Consider the following 20,744-nt stretch of genomic DNA (forward strand, 5'->3'; position numbering starts at 1 on the left):
GCTGGGGAAACCCAGCCAGATGGGTGGGGTATAAATCAGGCTTCCTCAACCTTGGCCTTCCAGATGTTTTTGGCCTACAACTCCCATGATCCCTAGCAAGCAGGACCAGTGGTCAGGGATGGTGGGAATTGTAGTCTCAAAACATCTGGAGGGCCGAGGTTGAGGAAGTAAATAAATAAATTACTACTACTACTATTATTATTATTATTATTATTATTATTATTATTATTATTATACAAAAGTTCCCAGGTTCAATCCCCGACATCTCCAGGTACCACTGGGAGAGGCTGCCAGTCCGTGCAGACAGCCCTGAGCTAGATATGCCCAATGTCCTGACTCGTAATGCGAGGCAGCTTCCTAAAACAGGCACTCTAGCTACCGTATTTTTCACTCCATAAGGCGCACCTGACCATAAGGCACATCTACTTTTTTTTGGGGGGGGGATTCAAGAAAAAAAATATGTGGCTCTTGGGGGCTTTTGCGGGAGGTGGGGGAAGTGAGAGAGCCTCGCTCTGTCCCTTCCCCCACAAGCCAGGGATAGCCACGCAAAGCCTCCCAGGGCAGAGGGATGAAGGCTCCCCGCGGCCCTGCGGAGGCTTCACAGGCTACCCCAGAGCTGCTCAGGAGCAGGTCGGGGCTGGAAGGGGAGGCCCAGGTCCCCCCCCCCCAGCCCCACACATTCGCTCCATAAGACGCACAGACATTTCCCCTTAGATTTTAGGAGGAAGAAAGGGTGTCTTATTGAGCGAAAAATACGGTAGTATCCTTATCCTTCATGAACTTGCCTGATCCCCCTTTTTAAAAAATATCCAAGCTGGTAGCCATGCCCACACCTTATTAAGGGGTTTTTGTGGGGCCCAGCTCTTCTCTTTTGTTTAATCTACTGAGCTGCTTTCATTTGGAATTCTTTTCCTCAGTTTTAATTGTTGCAGTCCATCGGTGAGGGACAGGCACGAAACCTTAGGAAGATAACAATAAATACAAACAACTATCTCCTCCAGTCTGTATCTGGGGTGGATTTCAAAACTGTGGTTTTGGTTTTGTTGACGTACGGAACGGTGCTCGCTGTTGCTTTTTGCTGCAAGATTGCTTCGAGATATTTTACGGAAAGCAATGCGTAATTGGAACCGAACAGCTAAATAAATAAATAAGATAATTTTCTACACACACACACACAAACCTCTTGCCTCTTCAGCCTCCTGAGCAAGTCTGGAAGGAAGAGAAGAGAGGTCCATTGAAGGCAACCTCCTTGCCGTTGGCTATGCATCAATTTTTATGGCTCAAGCCAAAGTCTGCAGCCATTAAAAAATGGGGGGAGTGCTCTGGATATCGGAGGCCCTGAGCTGCTGTGGATCCCGCAGATGCTGCAGCTGACTCCATTCAATGAAGGGAATCAGCAGGCGGAGAGCTGTAACCTGCCCCCCTCCCCTTGCCATCCCGACTGCTCGCCCCCCCCCCCCACAACCAGCCATTGCCAGGGGCTATGCTTTGTTATGTATCGACATCAGATGCAAGGCTCTCTGCAAGGAGGGAAAAGAAACTTCATATTGACATTCTTTGCACATATACACACAACTCAGATTTGAGCGGGGATGTGTGTCTGTGGAATAGAGACGCTCTTGATTTCTGATTATTTATTTAACAAAACCTGTAGACCGGCGGATTGTAATAAAACCTGAAAGTGACTCGATTTCTGAAGGCTGCGAGTGTGTGCTTCTGAAATACACACCCACCTTAGGGTGCTACGGTGTTTTTTCCTTTATTTTTAAATAAATGGCACGACTGTAATGTCAAAAGACACAAAGGGGCAAGTTTGTGTTTCATTCTCTTTTTTTTAACATAGCATGTTATCCTTTCATTGTTGTTGTTGTTTAGTCGTTTAGACATGTCTTCGTGACCCCCTGGACCAGAGCACACCAGGCACTCCTGTCTTCCACTGCCTCCCGCAGTTTGGTCAAACTCATGCTGGTAGCTTCGAGAACACTGTCCCACCATCTCGTCCTCTTGCGTCCCCTTCTCCTTGTGCCCTCCATCTTTCCCAACATCAGGGTCTTTTCCAGGGAGTCTTCTCTTCTCATCAGGTGGCCAAAGTCTTGGAGCCTCAGCTTCAGGATCTGTCCTTCCAGTGAGCACTTAGGGCTGATTTCCTTCAGAATGGAGAGGTTTGATCTTCTTGCAGTCCATGGGACTCTCAAGAGTCTCCTCCATAGCTTTTACTATATGGACCTTTGTTGGCAAGGTGATGTCTCTGCTTTTTAAGATGCTGTCTAGGTTTGTCATTGCTTTTCTCCCAAGAAGCAGGAGTCTTTTACTTTCGTGACTGCTGTCACCATCTGCAATGATCATGGAGCCCAAGAAGGTAAAATCTCTCACTGCCTCCATTTCTTTCCCTTCTATTAAAACCAGAATGGGGAAATTCTGACCTGCAGGCCTCCCCAGTTGGCCCACGAGGCCATTTTGGTCAAGTCATGCCGACCTATCTGACACCTGATGTCAGATACGATGTCTGGTGCAGGAAAGGTTAAGACATGGCTCAGCCAAAATGTTTTTTTGGAGGCACCTGCTGGTCAGGTGATTGGCAGCACCTGCAAATCTTTATGCAATGTGATCTACAAGACAGCAATTTGAAAGGGGCGCTGCAAGACCTGGAAACCAATTGATTTGAGAAGTCCCATTCAAAGTGCTACCTTGGGGACCCTTTTGCAAAGCACAGCCATAACAGTTTGGAGAACTGGGTGCAAGCTAACAAAATGAATTTCAATAGGGACAAATGTCTGGTTCTGCACTTGGGCTGGAGGAAAGAGATGCACAAATATCGAATAGGGGACATCTGTCTTACTAGCAGTACAGTCATACCTCGGGATGAATACGCTTCAGCTTAAATATTTTCGGGTTGCGCGTTACTTCCGGGTTTCACCGCTCGTGCAGATGCTCAAAATGACGTCACGTGCATGCGTGGAAGCGGCAAAACACGAAACAAGATCCACGCAGGCACGTTTTACGTTCGCTTCAGGATGCAAACAGGGCTCTGGAACAGATCCCATTCGCATCCACTGTACATGTGAAAAGAATCTAGTGGACTTAGTGGACCACAAGTTTAAAATGAGCCAAGAGTGTGATGCTGCAGCAAAAAAAGCTAATGCCATTCTAGGTTGCATCAACAGAAGTCTAGGGTCAACGAAAGTCATAGTTCTGCTTGATTCTGTCTTGGCCAGACCACACCTGGAGTACTGGGTCCAATTCTGGTCTCCACAGTTTAAGAAGGATGTTGAGAAGCTGGAAGGTGTGCAGAGGAGGGCGACCAAGATGATCCAGGGTCTGGAAACCAAGCCTGGTGAGGAATGGTTGAAGGAGCTTGGGTATGTTTAGCCTGGAAAAGAGGAGACTGAGAGGAGATAAGATAGCCATCTTCAAATATCTCAAGGGCTGTCACATGGAAGAGGGAACAAGCTTGTTTTCTCCTGCTCTGGAGGGTAGGACTCGAACCCATGGCTTCAAGTTACAAGAAAGGGGATTCTGACTAAATATCAGGAAAAACTTTCTGACAGTAAAAGCTATTAAACAGTGGAACAGTTTCCCTCAGGAAGTTGTGGCCTCTCTTTCATTGGCGGTTGTAAAGCAGAGATTGGACATCCCTCTGTCATGGATGCTTCAGCTGCGATTCCTGTATTGCAGGGGGTTGGACTAGATGACCCTCGGGGTCCCTTTCAACTTTGCAATTCTGTGATTCTATGAGACCCCTGTGGGCAAGGGAGGGGAGGTCGATTTTGGTCTCTGTGATGTCAGGAGCCTGAGAGGTGGGCAGGAGGAGATGGTAGCTTTGCCCAGGGCCAGATTTAGGTTTGATGAGGCCCTCAGCTCCTGAAGGTAATGGGGCCTTTTATCTGCCCAGCTGTCTTTTGTCAACAACAAATTGTCACTGTTTTTTTTGTGTTGAATATATGTAAAGTATTGCACTTGGGCAAAAAAAATGAGAGGCACAAATACAAGATGGGTGACACCTGGCTTGAGAGCAGTACATGTGAAAAGGATCTAGGAGTCTTGGTTGACCACAAACTTGACATGAGCCAACAGTGTGACGCGGCAGCTAAAAAAGCCAATGCAATTCTGGGCTGCATCAACAGGAGTATAGCATCTAGATCAAGGGAAGTAATAGTGCCACTGTATTCTGCTCTGGTCAGACCTCACCTGGAGTACTGTGTCCAGTTCTGGGCACCACAGTTCAAGAAGGACACTGACAAACTGGAACGTGTCCAGAGGAGGGCAACCAAAATGGTCAAAGGCCTGGAAACGATGCCTTATGAAGAACGGCTAAGGGAGCTGGGCATGTTTAGCCTGGAGAAGAGGAGCTTAAGGGGTGATAAGATAGCCATGTTCAAATATATAAAAGGATGTCACATAGAGGAGGGAGAAAGGTTGTTTTCTGCTGCTCCAGAGAAGCGGACACGGAGCAATGGTTCCAAACTACAAGAAAAAAGATTCCACCTAAACATTAGGAAGAACTTCCTGACAGTAAGAGCTGTTTGACAGTGGCATTTGCTGCCAAGGAGTGTGGTGGAGTCTCCTTCTTTGGAGGTCTTTAAGCAGAGGCTTGACAACCATATGTCAGGAGTGCTCTGATGGTGTTTCCTGCTTGGCAGGGGGTTGGACTCGATGGCCCTTGTGGTCTCTTCCAACTCTATGATTCTATGATTCTATGATTCTATATGGTAATTTATGGACCTAATAGGTATCTCAAGCCATTTGCACATAACAGTCAATGCAGAATGTAGGCCCCCTATACAGTGGTACCTCTGGTTGCGAACAAGATCTGTTCCGGAGGCCTGTTTGCAACATGAAAAGAGCACAACCCACAGCAGTGCGTCTGCGCATGCACCTGTTGCGATTCCTCGCTTCTGCGCATGAGCATGATGTCATTTTGCACCTCTGCGCATGCGCAAGTGGCGAAACCCGGAAGTAATCCTTTCCGGTACTTCCAGGTCGCTGCGGGATGTATCCTGAAAGAATGTAACATGAAGCGGACGTAACATGAGGTATGACTGTAGATAGAAATGAGCAAACCAGTGATATTTGAGGGAGCAGGCTAGCAGGCGGGGCCCATGACTTACATCACAGGAGCCTACACAACACAAAACACTGTTGCTGGATGTAGTTTTTATTTTATTTGTTTTTTTTATCTTATATTTTGGAATGTACAGCCAGGTTTTTTCCTCTTTAAATTTTTTGGGGGGAGCCCCAAGAGAGTGAAGCCATAAGCTAGAGCTTGTTTACTTTATATGTAAATCCGGCACTGGCAGTGGTGTAGCGTGGGGGGTGCAGGGGGGGCCGTCCGCACTGGGGGCAACATCTGGGGGGGGCGCGCTCGCACTCGCAGCTCTCTGCCCCTACCTGGCTCACTCACTCTCTCTCACTGCAGTGCTGGCTGTGCGAATCCGATCCAAGCCGCCGGGTCGCCGCCCACTGTGGAGGGGGGGGGTGCCAGGCGTGCTAAAATCCACGGGTTAGGGGGCGCTAATTACTTGCCTTGCTCCGGGTGCTGACAACCCACGCTACGCCACTGGGCACTGGCTTTGCCCGCTAGACATATCCAGCAACTCTTTGAATTTTTGTGGGGTTTTTTTTACAATCGAGAGGTATACAAATAAACAGATTGCCAAGATTGCTGCGCAACGCTCAAATCTAGCAGGTTCCCCACCCTGGGCAGGGCTCTGTGGCCCAGCAAGGGGAATTAGTGTCGGCTCACTGAGGACCCAAGGCTTGCACCCTGCTAGTATGGGGCAGAACGTACTGGAAGGGAATTCATGCAACTCCTGTTTATTCTTCAGAGCCAGGCCAAGAACAGCCCCTCAAGTGGCGCTGAAGAATTTGGAACTGATGGGCCTTCAATACTGCATGGAATGTGAAAAGCCCTAGGCGTGGTTCCTCCCAGAATCACAACTGCATGCCAAGTTTTTAATATTCAATCCTGTATTGTTTTTAACACTCGCTTGGGAGCTGCCCAGAGTGGCTGGGGAAACTCAGCCAGATGAGAGGGTATAAATACAGTGGTGCCTCGCAAGATGAAAAGAATCCGTTCCGCGAGTCTCTTCGTCTTGCGGTTTTCTCGTATTGCGAAGCAAGCCCATTAGCGGCTTAGCAGATTAGCGCTATTAGCGGTTTAGGGGCTTAGCGGATCAGCTGATAAGCGGCTTAGGGGCTTAGCGGATCAGCTGATAAGCGGCTTAGGGGCTTAGCGGATCAGCTGATAAGCGGCTTAGTGGCTTAGAAAAAGGGGGGGGGAGGGAAAAAAACCCGCAGGAACTCGCAAGACATTTTCGTCTTGCGAAGCAAGCCCATAGGAAATTCGTTTTGCGAAGCACTTCCAAAACGGAAAACCCTTTCGTCTAGCGGGTTTTCTGTCTTGCGAGGCATTCGTCTTGCGGGGCACCACTGTAATAAATTATTGTTATTGTTATTGTTATTGTTAACACAACATCACACTAGCGGCATAAGAGCACCTCTCAGTTTGGTCCAGAAATAATCCCATTTGACTGATCGCTTGGCAGGATGCACACTGTTAAGAGATAACCCCAGTCAATCTGGGTTATTTTTGGACCATGAGGTCTGTGGTTGCGTCTGGCGTCCCGTCACAAAGAGGGGCTCAATTTCCCTCCTTGACGGGGATGGCAGCAGCTAGGCCTGGACTGAGGCCTTTTGTGCCCATTCCCGGGGGGCAGGAACAAAGGTAAGAAACCAAACAAAACTAGGAACTCAGGTCAAGACAGAAGCGACGGAGCAGCCCTGATCATTCAAAACCTGACAAAAAAAAATGTGACTATGTATTTAGAAAGAAGGGCCTGGGATATCTAGGTCGAGAAAGGCAAGGCCCATTCAATAACAGAGGTCCTGGAGGCTGTTTATTGAACCAAAGCCTTTGCTTCGGTTATTACTTATTTTATTATACTAATATTAGTGTGGTGTATGCTGACAAAGGTCCGTATAGTTAAAGCTATGGTTTTCTCAGTAGTGATGTATGGCAGTGAGAGCTGGACCATAAAGAAGGCTGATTGCCGAAGAATGGATGCTTTTGAATTCTGGTGCTGGAGGAGACTCTTGAGAGTCCCATGGACTGCAAGAAGATCCAACCTCTCCATTCTGAAGGAAATCAGCCCTGAGTGCTCACTGGAAGGACAGATCCTGAAGCTGAGGCTCCAAGACTTTGGCCACCTCATGAGAAGAGAAGACTCCCTGGAAAAGACCCTGATGTTGGGAAAGATGGAGGGCACAAGGAGAAGGGGACGACAGAGGACGAGATGGTGGGACAGTGTTCTCGAAGCTACCAGCATGAGATTGACCAAACTGCGGGAGGCAGTGGAAGACAGGAGGGCCTGGCGTGCTTTGGCCAAGGGGTCACGAAGAGTCGGACATGACTAAACGACTAAACGACTAAACAACAACAACAACAACAACAACAACATTGGTTAAAGTGCTGGACTGGGACCTGGGAGGGCAAGGTTCACTTTGAAAAGAGGTGGGATATTAACATAATAATAAATGATAGCAATAAATAAATATACACAATCTAATGCCCAAATAGGCTTCCAAGTGGTTTACAAACTTTTAAGAACCAATTACACCAGCAAGATGTAAACAATTCTGGGGTTTTTGTTCCAAGGCAGGAAGCCAGAGACCAGCTTTGTGTTTCATTATTCTTCAATTGTTTCATTCAAAAAACCACAGCAATGGCTTCTCCCAGGGCAACACATAAACGCACAGAAACAGACAGACAATTGCGGCGTCTGTTTCTGTTCGAGAGTCAGCCCTATTGACTTAAATGGGGTTTGCGCCAGGGTAAATGGAGTTAGGACTGCAGCCTTAAATCCTTAAATAAAATCACATTGTCAAAAAACAACAACACAGGAAAATGATGGAAATCATTTGCCACAGTCATGGTTTAAAAGGCCTGGAACATGTCTCTAGTCTGGCAACCCATTTCCCATAGTGACCAAACAAATGCCTCCAAGATATCCTTAGATAGCCCTCACCTGCTCTTGGTACCCAGATACTGGTACCCAGAGGCACATCGGCCAACTGCCAACCGCACCCCCTGAAATCGAACCACTCAGGGAAAGGACTTGGGGCTACGTAGGTGCCACCACACCTGCCCCACAGCTCACATCTTATAGGGACACCAACTGTAGGGCAGGAGAATGCACCCTGAAGAAAACAACCTTGAGATGCAAATTAGGACCGTGGGCCAGAGACTTCCTATCATTCCTCTAGCTCATGGGTAGGCAAACTAAGGCCCGGGGCCTGGATCCGGCCCAATTGCCTTCTCAATCTGGCCCACGGACGGTCCAGGAATCAGCGTTTTTTTTTACATGAGTACAATGTGTCCTTTTATTTAAAATGCATCTCTGGGTTATTTGTGGGGCCTGCCTGGTGTTTTTACATGAGTAGAATGTGTGCTTTTATTTAAAATGCATCTCTGGGTTATTTGTAGGGCATAGGAATTTGTTCATTCCCCCCCCCCCCGAAGATAGTCCGGCCCCCACAAGGTCTGAGGGACAGTGGACTGGCCCCTTCCTGAAAAAGTTTGCTGATCTCTGCTCTAACTGGTAGTATGATCAGAACCTCAGTGGATAGACAAATCACTCACCAAGAGAGTTTGGCATCACCCCCCCCCCAAGCCTTGCCAAACAGGCTGCCCATCTCTGCATGTCTTCACTAAAAGTTGCAGAAGTTCCAACTCTTTTTTCCCTGAATACATCAGCAAGTTAGATGGAAAATAGAAGAGAAACAGAAGCTGCAGAAGCTCCGCATTTTGTGCCTCAGTGCCTCTCACCGGCGCTGTCTCCTTTAGTTACCCTGCAGTGAAGTATTTGTTTTGCGTGACTAAACCAAGTTGGTTTTAAAAAATGTTTGCTTTGCAAGCACAGACATGCACCTGGGAACTGGGCAGAAGAAAATCCTCTGTGCACATTCCTGTTATGGTGAACCGTGGCCAGGGCTGGTACACCTGGGTAGCTATTTCAGTAGCAAGAGAGCACTGTCCCAGGTATGCTGCTTGGAGGAAGGGCGGGGCTCAATAGGTAAATCACCTGCTTTGCATGCAGAAGTATTCAATCCCTGGCAGCATGTCCAGGTAGGGCTTGGTCTGAAACCCTGGAGAGCTGCTGCCTGCCAGTGTAGGTTTATTATTATTATTATTATTATTATTATTATTATTATTATTATTTTATTATTTATAGCCCACCCATCTGGCTGAGTCTCCCCAGCCACTCTGGGCAGCTCCCAATCAAGTATTAAAAACAATATAGCGTTAAATATTAAAAACTTCTCTGAACAGGGCTGCCTTCAGATGTCTTTTAAAGATAGGATAGCTGCTTATTTCCTTCACATCTGAAGGGAGGGCGTTCCACAGGGTGGGCGCCACTACCGAGAAGGCCCTGTGTCTGGTTCCCTGTAACTTGGCTTCTCACAGTGAGGGAACTGCCAGAAGGCCCTCGGAGCTGGACCTGAGTGTCTGGGCAGAACGATGGGGGTGGAGACGTTCCTTTAGGTCCTTTAGGACCGATGCCGTTTAGGGCTTTAAAGGTCAGCACCAACACTTTGAATTGTGCTCAGAAACGTACTGGGAGCCAGTGCAGATCTCTCAGAACCGGTGTTATGTGGTCCCGGCGGCCACTCCGAGTCACCAGTCTAGCTGCCGCATTCTGGATTAGCTGTAGTTTCTGGTTCACCTTCAAAGGTAGCCCCACTTAGAGCGCATTGCAGTAGTCGAAGCGGGAGAGCATGCACCACTCTGGCAAGACAGTCCACGGGCAGGGAGGGTCTCAGCCTGCGCACCAGATGGAGCTGGTAAACAGCTGCCCTGGACACAGAATGGACCTGCGCCTCCATGGACAGCTGTGAGTCCAAAATGACACCCAGGCTGCACACCTGGTCCTTCAGGGACACAGTGACCCCATTCAGGACCAGGGAGTCCCCCACACCTGCCCGCCTTCTGTCCCCCCAAAACAGTACTTCTGTCTTGTCAGGATTCAACCTCAATCTGTTAGGTAACCCTGAACTAGACGGATTGAGAGCCTAGCTCAAGATGTGCTCTTTGTTATGCTGCAAAAATAACTCAAGAGCAGCATTTCCCAGCTGTTTTCGGACCTCAGCTGTTTTCAGACTACAGTTCCCATCATCCCTGACCACAGGTCCTTCCAGTTAGGGATGATGGGGGTTGTAGTCGAACAACAGCTGGGGACCCAAGTTTAGGAAACTCTGCTCAGGAGCCTCAAACAGCCAAGCCGGCTGGTTCATCTGGTTCCCAAAGAAAGGCAAGCAGTTTTTGTATCTTTACACAGTGCTAACTCATTCACGCCTGCTCAGAAGTAAGCTGAACTGTGTGACAGTGGAACTGACTGCCATGAGAAGTGGTGGGCCCTTCTCCACTGGAGTTATCTGACTTGTGGCTGGATGGTCTACCTGTCAGGGATGCTGTAGTTGACCTGCAGTGCAGATTTTGGAGTGAAAGGTGTGAGACTGGGCAGCCCTTTTCAAGGCCTCTTCCAATTATGGTTCTAAGCAGGCGGGGCTGACCCACAGTTTGGGTGCCTGATCCAGCCTCAAAAGCACATTTTTATGGACTCCCCAAAATACTACTACTACTACTACTAATAATAATAATGCAAATCACCCCCTACCTGATCAATCATTTGACTGGAAAGGGGGCAAAGGTTGCAGTGATGGTCACCAACTTTGTGGTTGTTTTTTTTTTTTTTTTTAAATGCTTTATATCTATTAGATAGATAGATAGATAGATAGATAGATAGATAGATGGATAGATAGATAATTTATACCCCACCCATCTGGCTGGGCTTCCCCAGGCACTCTGGGCAGCTTCCAGCAGAATATTAAAATGCAATGATTCACCAAACGTTAAAAGCTTCCCTAAACAGGGCTGCCTTCAGATGTCTTCTAAAAGCCAGATAGTTGTTTATTTCTTTGACATCTGATCGCAGGGCATTCCACAGGGTGGGCGCCACCACTGAGAAGGCCCTCTGCCTGGTTCCCTGTAACTTTGCTTCTCACAGTGAGGGAACCGCTAGAAGGCCCTTGGAGCTGGATCTCAGTGTCTGGGCAGAACGATGGAGGTGGAGATGCTCCTTCAGGTATACAGGGTTGAACCTGTTTAGGGCAGAGGTTGGCAACCTAAGGCCCGTGGGCCGGATGCGGCCCAATTGCCTTCTCAATCCGGCCTGTGGATGGTCTGGGAATCAGCATGTTTTTCCATGAGTAGAATGTGTTCTTTTATTTAAAATGCATCTCTGGGTCATTTGTGGGGCCTGCCTGGTGTTTTTACACGAGTAGAATGTGTGCTTTTATTTAAAATGCATTACTGGTTTATTTGTGGGGCATAGGAAATTGTTCTTTTTTTCTCCCAAAATATAGTCCAGCCCACCGCATGGTCTAAGGGACGGTGGACCGGCCCCCTGCTGAAAAAGGTTGCTGGTCCCTGGTTTAGGGCTTTAAAGGTCAGCACCAACACTTTGAATTGTGCCTGGAAATGTACAGTGGTACCTCGCAAGACGAATGCCTCGTAAGACGAAAAACTCGCAAAACGAAAGAGTTTTTCGTTTTTTGAGTTGCTTCGCAAGACGGATTTCCCTATGGGCTTGCTTCGCAAGACGAAAACGTCTTGCAAGTTTGTTTCCTTTGTCTTGCAAGTTTGTTTCCTTTTTCTTAAAACCGTGCATTCACTTCGAGGAGCAACTCATAGCACGCGGTGTGGTAGCCTTTTTTGAGGTTTTTGAAGACTTTGGTGATTTTTGAAGCTTTTCCAAAGTCCATGCTTCGCAAGACGAAAAAACCGCAAGACGAAAAAACTCGCGGAACGAATTAATTTCGTCTTGCGAGGCACCACTGTACTAGGAGCCAATGTAGGTCTTTCAGGAGTTAAAGGGAGTTAGACAAATTCTTGGAAGATTATCAACGGCCACCAACTGCTTTTCCTGATGTGTTATCTCCAGAGTCTGAATTGGTAAGTCTCTGAATATCAGTTTTCTGAGGATCAGATGTGGCGAGGAGGCTGTCATGTTCAGATCCTGTTTGCAGGCTTCCCATTCAGGAACCTGGTCAGCCCCTGTGAGAATGGGGTTCTGGACTAGATGGACCTTTGCTGCGGCTCAAGGTGGATCTCCTCATGTTGTCAAGGCCAGGGTTAAAGATTGCCCAGCTGCACTGCTGCTGGGGTAGGAAGCTGCCTAAAGCGAGGCCCTTGAATTCAGAGCAAAGCAGTGTAAACCGAGAAGCTCTGGAACACCTTCAGAAATGGATCCGAGCTCTGCCATGCTTCCCCCAATCCACTTCCCTTACTGTTTCCAGAATCCAAGCCTATCCGTGATCTGGCTTACCTGGTTCTTGGAAGGACTCTTCATTCGTTAATGTCCTGGATAAGATGAGGATGAGAGCTTCTTTAAACTGGTCAAAGTGGACCTTTAAAAAAAAAAAAAGACAGGAAAAACACACAATGTTTTCAGCAAACTCAGAGACATCACCTTGCCAACAAAGACATCACCTTGCAGAGACATCACCTTGCCAACAAAGACATCACCTTGCAGAGACATCACCTTGCCAACAAAGGTCCTTACAGTAAAAGCTATGCTTTTCCCAGTACTGATGTATGGAAGTGAGAGCTGGACCATAAAGAAGGCTGATCGCCGAAGAATGGATGCTTTTGAATTCTGGTGCTGGGGGAGACTCTTGAGAGTCCCATGGACTGCAAGAAGATCAAACCTCTCCATTCTGAAGGAAATCAGCCCTGAGTGCTCACTGGAAGGACAGATCCTGAAGCTGAGGCTCCAAGACTTTGGCTACCTCATGAGAAGAGAAGACTCCCTGGAAAAGACCCTGATGTTGGGAAAGATGGAGGGCACAAGGAGAAGGAAACGACAGAGGACGAGATGGTTGGACAGTGTTCTCAAAGCTACCAGCATGAGTTTGACCAAACTGCGGGAGGCAGTGGAAGACAGGAGTGCCTGGTGTGCTCTGGTCCAGGGGGTCACGAAGGAGTCGGACACGACTAAATGACTAAACAACAACATGCACCCAGATCTAGCAAAAGGCGCCCTGGCCTGGCCTTCAAAGCATCCTGTGGCCTTTCCCCCCCATGCTTATATCCCAATACTTCCCAGCTCCACCAACCTGAGCCACCCAAAGGATGTCCACTGCAAAGGCACCACTGTGCCACGCTGTCACGGAGCTCAAGCACTTTAGGGAGAACAGGGTTCACCTAGCAACTCTCAGCACTTGTAACAAACTACAGGTCCCAGGATTCTTTGGGAGAAGTCCTGACTGCTCAAAGCGGTATGATACTGCTTTAAATGGCTAGTGCAGATGGGGCCTGTTGTCTCTGTCCATGGAGCTTTCTTGGCAGGGATACTGGAGTGGCTTGCCGGTTCCTGCTCCAGTGGATCATGTTTGGTCAAAACTCTCCACTATGACCTGTCCATCTTGGGTAGCCCTGCACGGCATAGCTCATAGCTTCTCTGAGTTATTCAAGTCCCTTCGCCATGGCAAGGCAGTGATCATAAAGAAGGCTGATCGCCGAAGAATGGATGCTTTTGAATTCTGGTGCTGGAGGAGACTCTTGAGAGTCCCATGGACTGCAAGAAGATCCAACCTCTCCATTCTGAAGGAAATCAGCCCTGAGCGCTCACTGCAAGGACAGATCCTGAAGCTGAGACTCCAAGATTTTGGCCACCTCATGAGAAGAGAAGACTCCCTGCAAAAGACCCTGATGTTGGGAAAGATGGAGGGCACAAGGAGAAGGGGACGACAGAGGACGAGATGGTTGGACAGTGTTCTCAAAGCTACCAGCATGAGTTTGACCATACTGCGTGAGGCAGTGGAAGACAGGAGGGCCTGGTGTGCTCTGGTCCAGGGGGTCACGAAGGAGTCGGACACGACTAAATGACTAAACAACAACATGCACCCAGATCTAGCAAAAGGCGCCCTGGCCTGGCCTTCAAAGCATCCTGTGGCCTTTCCCCCCCATGCTTATATCCCAATACTTCCCAGCTCCACCAACCTGAGCCACCCAAAGGATGTCCACTGCAAAGGCACCACTGTGCCACGCTGTCACGGAGCTCAAGCACTTTAGGGAGAACAGGGTTCACCTAGCAACTCTCAGCACCTGTAACAAACTACAGGTCCCAGGATTCTTTGGGAGAAGTCCTGACTGCTCAAAGCGGTATGATACTGCTTTAAATGGCTAGTGCAGATGGGGCCTGTTGTCTTTGTCCATGGAGCTTTCTTGGCAGGGATACTGGAGTGGCTTGCCGGTTCCTGCTCCAGTGGATCATGTTTGGTCAAAACTCTCCACTATGACCTGTCCATCTTGGGTGGCCCTGCACGGCATAGCTCATAGCTTCTCTGAGTTATTCAAGCCCCTTCGCCATGGCAAGGCAGTGATCATAAAGAAGGCTGATCGCCGAAGAATGGATGCTTTTGAATTCTGGTGCTGGAGGAGACTCTTGAGAGTCCCATGGACTGCAAGAAGATCCAACCTCTCCATTCTGAAGGAAATCAGCCCTGAGTGCTCACTGCAAGGACAGATCCTGAAGCTGAGACTCCAAGACTTTGGCCACCTCATGAGAAGAGAAGACTCCCTGGAAAAGACCCTGATGTTGGGAAAGATGGAGGGCACAAGGAGAAGGGTACGACAGAGGATGAGATGGTTGGACAGTGTTCTTGAAGCTACCAGCATGAGTCTGACCAAACTGCGGGAGGCAGTGGAAGACAGGAGTGCCTGGTGTGCTCTGTTCGAGGGGGTCACAAAGAGGCGGACACGACTAAACGACTAAACAACAGCAACAAGCAGATGGGGCCTAAACATATGCAACTAAACCACTGCTAGACCATGCTCCCCTGGTTGCATCGGCCTCCCCTTCTTCCACTGTTTCATCTGCGTCAAATTTTGAATTGTAACCTCATTGGGGCAGGCATTTGCCCTCTCGTACTCTGTACGGCACGATGCACACTGACTAAGTTGTCTAAAACAATGGTTTCCTTCTGTTCCAGATTTGCAACTTTGATAGCCTCCTGCAGCTGAAACAAGTGTGGTTGCCTCCACATCAAACCTTTAAAGGACATTTTTTTGCCAAGGAATTCCAGAAACTGTAGTTTAGCTCTCACAGTTCCAGCACCCCACGTTCCCAAACCTCTAATTTCTTCACCTTCTCTCCCTCCCCTGCTTTAACTAACACCATTATTATTATTATTTTGCAAACCACGCTGTCCAGCTTAGAATTTCAGGTTCTGGAGGGGCGGAAAACATGTCGGGTTTGAAGCAACCTGAAATCCTCTTGCTCGGGTTACATTTTTTATGTGCTTTTCCCCAAGCACTTTCCTCCCCACCCCTCCATGCGCTCCACTTCTTCTTCTTCTTCAAAGAGTTATGAAAAGCTCTGCCCAGGCAAGCTCTAAGTTTATTCCGAATGAATGAATCACTTTGCTCGCTGGAGATTGCCAGCTCTAGCTTAGCGACAGCTGAAAGCTCTGCTGCCATGTAGGGCCCCAGGGCGCTATGGAGACTGGTGCCCTAGGAATCTCTCTATGAGCAACATGGAAACAACCATTGCAGTAATAAAATCATAGAATTGTAGAGCTGGCCTGATCCAGCGCACTCCTCTTATGTTCCTCTGGCTGGAGCAATCTGCAATGCCCCACAGTCACCAAGACTAATAATAATAATAATAATAATAATAATAATAATAATAATAATACAGTGGTACCTCGGGTTAAGTACTTAATTCGTTCTGGAGGTCCGTTCTTAACCTGAAACTATTCTTAACCTGAAGCACCACTCTAGCTAATGGGGCCTCCTGCTGCTGCCGCAGCACAATTTCTGTTCTTATCCTGAAGCATTATTTCTGGGTTAGCGGAGTCTGGAACCTGAAGCGTATGTAACCCGAGATACCACTGTAATAATAATAATAATAATAAAATTTATTTATACCCCGCCCTCCCTGGCCAGAGCTGGGCTCAGGGCGGCTAACATCAGTAAAATTACAGTAAAAACATAATGGGGGGAGGACCAATTTAAAATACAGGTTAAAATGCAATTTAAAATGCAGCCTCATTTTAAAATAGCTGATAAACCAAGACCATAAGGGGAGGGAGGGATAAGGGTCAGACTGAGTCCAAACCAAAGGCCAGGCGGAACAGCTCTGTCTTGCAGGCCCTGCGGAAAGATGTCAAGTCCTGCAGGGCCCTAGTCTCTTGTGACAGAGACTATGTTTCCAGTCTTTCTGGTGGTTGTAAGATTAAGAGCAAGTGCCTGTGTTTTCCTTCTCCCTCCTAAACCCTTTTCCTTTGGTGCCATGTCTTTTAGATTATTAGCCCAATGGCAGCAAGTGTCTCATTACTGATATCTGTTATGCCTTCTGGAAACCTCCCCCCTTTTTTGGCTAAAGAGTGGAATAAAAATACTTGAAATAAATTACTAATCATCCGTTCATACTTTCCCCTTTTCCTCCTGAAATAATTAGATCTCACTCCACTTCTATTGTAACTAAGTTAAAAATGAAGCAGAATTTTGCAGTTGCTCTGTTATGCTCCATAGACTAGATAGAGAGGCTAAATGAAATTGATTAACAGCCTATTCAGGGCAGACAAAAGGGAGCCCTTATTCACACAATGCAGAGTTAATTTATGGAATTTGCAGCACTGGAGGTCACGGTCCTGGGCAGCTTTAAAAGGGGACTGGACAAGTTTATGGGATGGAGGGGAATGAGTTCTGTCCATGGCGTCAAACAAAATTCATAGAGATGGAGAGGTCTGCTAATAGTGTCACATTAAATTAGCCCCTAGATTAGATTTTGGAGACGCCCAGAAATTAGGAATTATCCAGAAAGCTCAGCTTGGCTGCTGGAAGTGATTTAGTCCTGTAGAAAGCTGTACAAGCTTTCTCTAGGCAGTCTTTTTTAGGAAATGTTTGGTGTTTGATGTTTTTAATGTCTGATATTTTATCGTCTTTTAATATTCTGCTGGGAGCCACCCAGAGTGGGGAGGGGGAACCCAGCCAGATGGGCGGGGTATAAATAATAAATAATATTTATTTATTTATTTATTTATTTATTTATTTATTTATTTATTTATTTATTTATTTATTTATTTATTTATTATGTCTTTGCATTCATTCTGGCAGGAAGGAATCTCCTTGCTGATATAAGATATCGTGAACTGACAAACCGATTAAACGTTTGAGTTCCTAAGTGTTTCCCCAAACCATTCAAGATGTACAATAGGTCTATGTATATTTTAAGCAAAATTGTATATGTTTTTCCGTATATATAATGTATAATAGTAAGTGCAGTGTAAGCGATGGAAGTCAATCAATTAAATTTTATTATTGAGATATTTGTAGAATAAATTTGGAAGAAATTCTTCCAACTTTTTCTCTTCTTCCAATTTTTCTTCTTATTTTTTCTTTTTCTTTTTCCTTTTTTGTTCTTTTTTATAAATGTGTGCTTATCTGAAATGTATGTGAATGTATGTATTTGTAGTATTTTGCTTGTATTTTGTAATAATTATGTTAAATTAAATTAAATTTAAAACAACAACAAGACGTACAATAGGTCTTCAAGATGGGGGTTTAATGCTGCAAAACAGGCCATTTTGACAAAAGGGTTGATGGCAACAGGTTTTTTTAAAAAAACTTATGAAAAATTTCCTCAAGAAGAATAAATCTGGATTAAATTAGGCAGGGTGGAACTCTCCTTCCTTGGATGTTTTTAAGCAGAGGTTGTGTGGCTATCTGTCATGGATGCTTTAGCTGAGATTCCTGCTTTGCAGGGGTGGACTAGATGAAATTGGAGTCCCTTCCAACTCTACAATTCTAGGATTCTATGATACAGGCTGGCATCTTGAAGCTAACAATGGTTGTGTGGTTGCTGTGAAAAGCCCATATGCATGAAGAACCCCAAACCCACAATCAAAGCCCATTTGGAGGCACCCAAAGTTATATACAATAACTAGAATAATAATAATAATAATAATAATAATAATAATAATAATAATAATAATAATAATTACCCTGCCCTCCCTGGCCAGAGGTGGTTAACACCAATAAAATCACAGTAAAAACATAATAGGGGGGGGGAATTTAAAATACAGGTTAAAATGCAATTTAAAATGCAGCCTCATTTTAAAATAGCTGATAAATCAAGACCATAAGGGGAGGGAGGGATAAGGGTAGGACCGAGTCCAAACCAAAGGCCAGGCGGAACAGCTCCGTCTTGCAGGCCCTGTGGAAAGATGTCAAGTCCCGTAGGGCCCTGGTCTCTTGGGACAGAGCATTCCACCAAGTCGGGGCCAGTACTGAAAAGGCCCTGGCCTTAGTTGAGACCAATCTAACCTCCTTGCAACTTGGGACCTCCAAAGTGTTGTCATTTGTGATGTCACGTCCCGCAGGGCCTTGGTCTCTTGGGACAGAGCATTCCACCAATTTGGGGCCAGTACTGAAAAGGCCCTGGACCTAGCTGAGACCAGTCTAACCACCTTGCGACTTGGGACCTCCAAAGTGTTGTCATTTGTGGACCTTAAGGTCCTCCCGCGGGGCAGACCAGGAGAGGCGGTCCCGTAGGTACGTGGCAGCCAGTTATTAATTGAAAGGTTTGAGAGACTATTAGAATATAGAGATTCTCTGGGAAAAGTCTATTAACTCAAGGGGGGGTGGGGCTCCAAGCAGCACTCAACTGATGGAAGCGGGTTCTACTATATGAAAGCTCTTATGCCGTAATAATATTTTTTTTAAGGTGTCACAAGTGACCTCGTCACTTCTGTTAGTGGTCTTCCCACCTACACAGGGGGGTAAAGCCCCAAAATACTTAAGCATTTCTTTGCTCACTCGCTCTCGCTCCCCACCCCAGAGCCCATTATTGTTTTTTCTGTATCAGGCTGTTGCCATCTAGCAATAGAGACCTTGCTGGCCCGTTATCACAAGGAGTAATTAAAAGCTGCCTCGGAAAACCTGCTCAGCCAGGAAACTTTAGACAGAGGGTCTCATTTGCACATTAATTGCTGCCATTCATCCTACAAATATTGCAAAGCGCTCCCCGCTCTCCACAAAAAGGGCAGTTTGCAGCGAGGAGGAAATTTTCCCCTGATTAAAAAAAACACGCCTTGACATTTAAGCTAAAGGAGTGCGACTGGCAGAGGAGGGAGAGAGAGAGATGAGTGCATTGCAATTATCATGAGGCCATCCATTCCCCCCCCGTCCCCCCCACAATGCACCGGCTCTTCAAAATATATCACAGCGGCACACCTGCCAACATTTGACGGAGGAAATCAGGTACATACGCGATTTAGCTGCTTTGCGATTTACGTGCCATTTAATCAAAAAGGCCCACTCAGAGCGCCGACAATATTTCAGAAATCCAATCAGCAATAAAACCAACTGTCACAGCTAATAAAACACCGAATACTTAAGAATGCAGCCTGCACACTCCGGCCATAAAGCGCTACAAGGGATCTACAGAACTTCAACAGGTTATCTTATTAACCCATCACAACAAACCTGCAAAGTAGGCCAGCGTTATTACTATTGCTTTATTTTGATGACCAATAAGCACAGGGGCACAGATCAGTTTTGGAGCGGACTAGGGAGAGGCCCTCTCCCTCTATAAGCAGACTTGCTTCTTATGCTTAGAAGATCATAGAATCATAGAATGGTAGAGTTGGAAGGGACCCCGAGGGTCATCTAGTCCAACCCCCTGAAAAGCAGGAATCGCAGCTAAGATGCCAATGGATTGGCGGTAAAGGAAAACACTACTGGTTTTCCCTGTAGTGATGTATGGAAGTGAGAGCTGGACCATAAAGGAGGCTGATTACCGAAGAATGGATGCTTTTGAATTCTGGTGCTGGAGGAGACTCTGGAGAGTCCCATGGACTGCAAGAAGATCAAACCTCTCCATTCTTAAGGAAATCAGCCCTAAGTGCTCACTGGAAGGACAGATCGTGAAGCTGAGACTCCAAGACTTTGGCCACCTCATGAGAAGAGAAGACTCCCTGGAAAAGACCCTGATGTTGGGAAAGATGGAGGGCACAAGGAGAAGGGGACGACAGCAGTGGCGTAGCGTGGGTTGTCAGCACCCGGGGCAAGGCAAGTAATTTGCGCCCCTAACCCGTGGATTTGCGCCCCCTGACCCTAACCCCCAGATGTTGCGCCTGGTGCGGCCGCCCCCCCTGCAGCCCCCACGCTACGCCACTGGACGATAGAGGACGAGATGGTTCGACAGTGTTCTGGAACCTACCAGCATGAGTTTGACCCAACTGCGGGAGGCAGTGGAAGACAGGAGTGCCTGGCCTGATCTGGTCCAGGGGGTCAGGAAGAGTCGGACACTACTAATCGACTAAATAACAACAACACCAACAACATCTAGTATTTCCCCCTTTAATCAAAATATAAAATACTAACACCCTGCAGCACCTAAACACATTTCTAGACAAACTCCCATTATTCCTAGCCATTGTCCATTGATATCCAGGAATGCTCTTCCATCACCTGTAGGCTTGGGATGTTAGAAACCCTGGGTCATATGAGCCATACAAAGCTGTCTTGTTGCAGAGTCCGACCTCTGCCCCATCAAGCCTAGAATGCCCACTCTGACTGGCAGCAGACTCAGCTACCCCAAAATCCCTTTTAAAAAAACCACAAAAACTGAAGATGACAATGATTGACCATGGAGCCTTCTAGATGCAAATTGCAAGCT

General features: G+C 47.0%; 1 protein-coding gene across 1 annotated transcript in view; it reads right to left on the reverse strand.

Moving 5' to 3' along the window:
* Nucleotides 1-20,744, reverse strand: part of NIN (ninein) — a 125,591-nt gene that overhangs the window by 74,954 nt on the left and 29,893 nt on the right. The window contains exon 4 of the mRNA XM_081877073.1: nt 12,384-12,465. Coding sequence (XP_081733199.1) covers nt 12,384-12,465 — 82 coding nt within the window. The remainder of the gene's footprint in view (nt 1-12,383; nt 12,466-20,744) is intronic.

This window comes from Podarcis erhardii (genome assembly GCF_964252035.2).
Source record: "Podarcis erhardii genome assembly, chromosome: 1".
Classification (NCBI taxonomy): domain Eukaryota; kingdom Metazoa; phylum Chordata; class Lepidosauria; order Squamata; family Lacertidae; genus Podarcis; species Podarcis erhardii.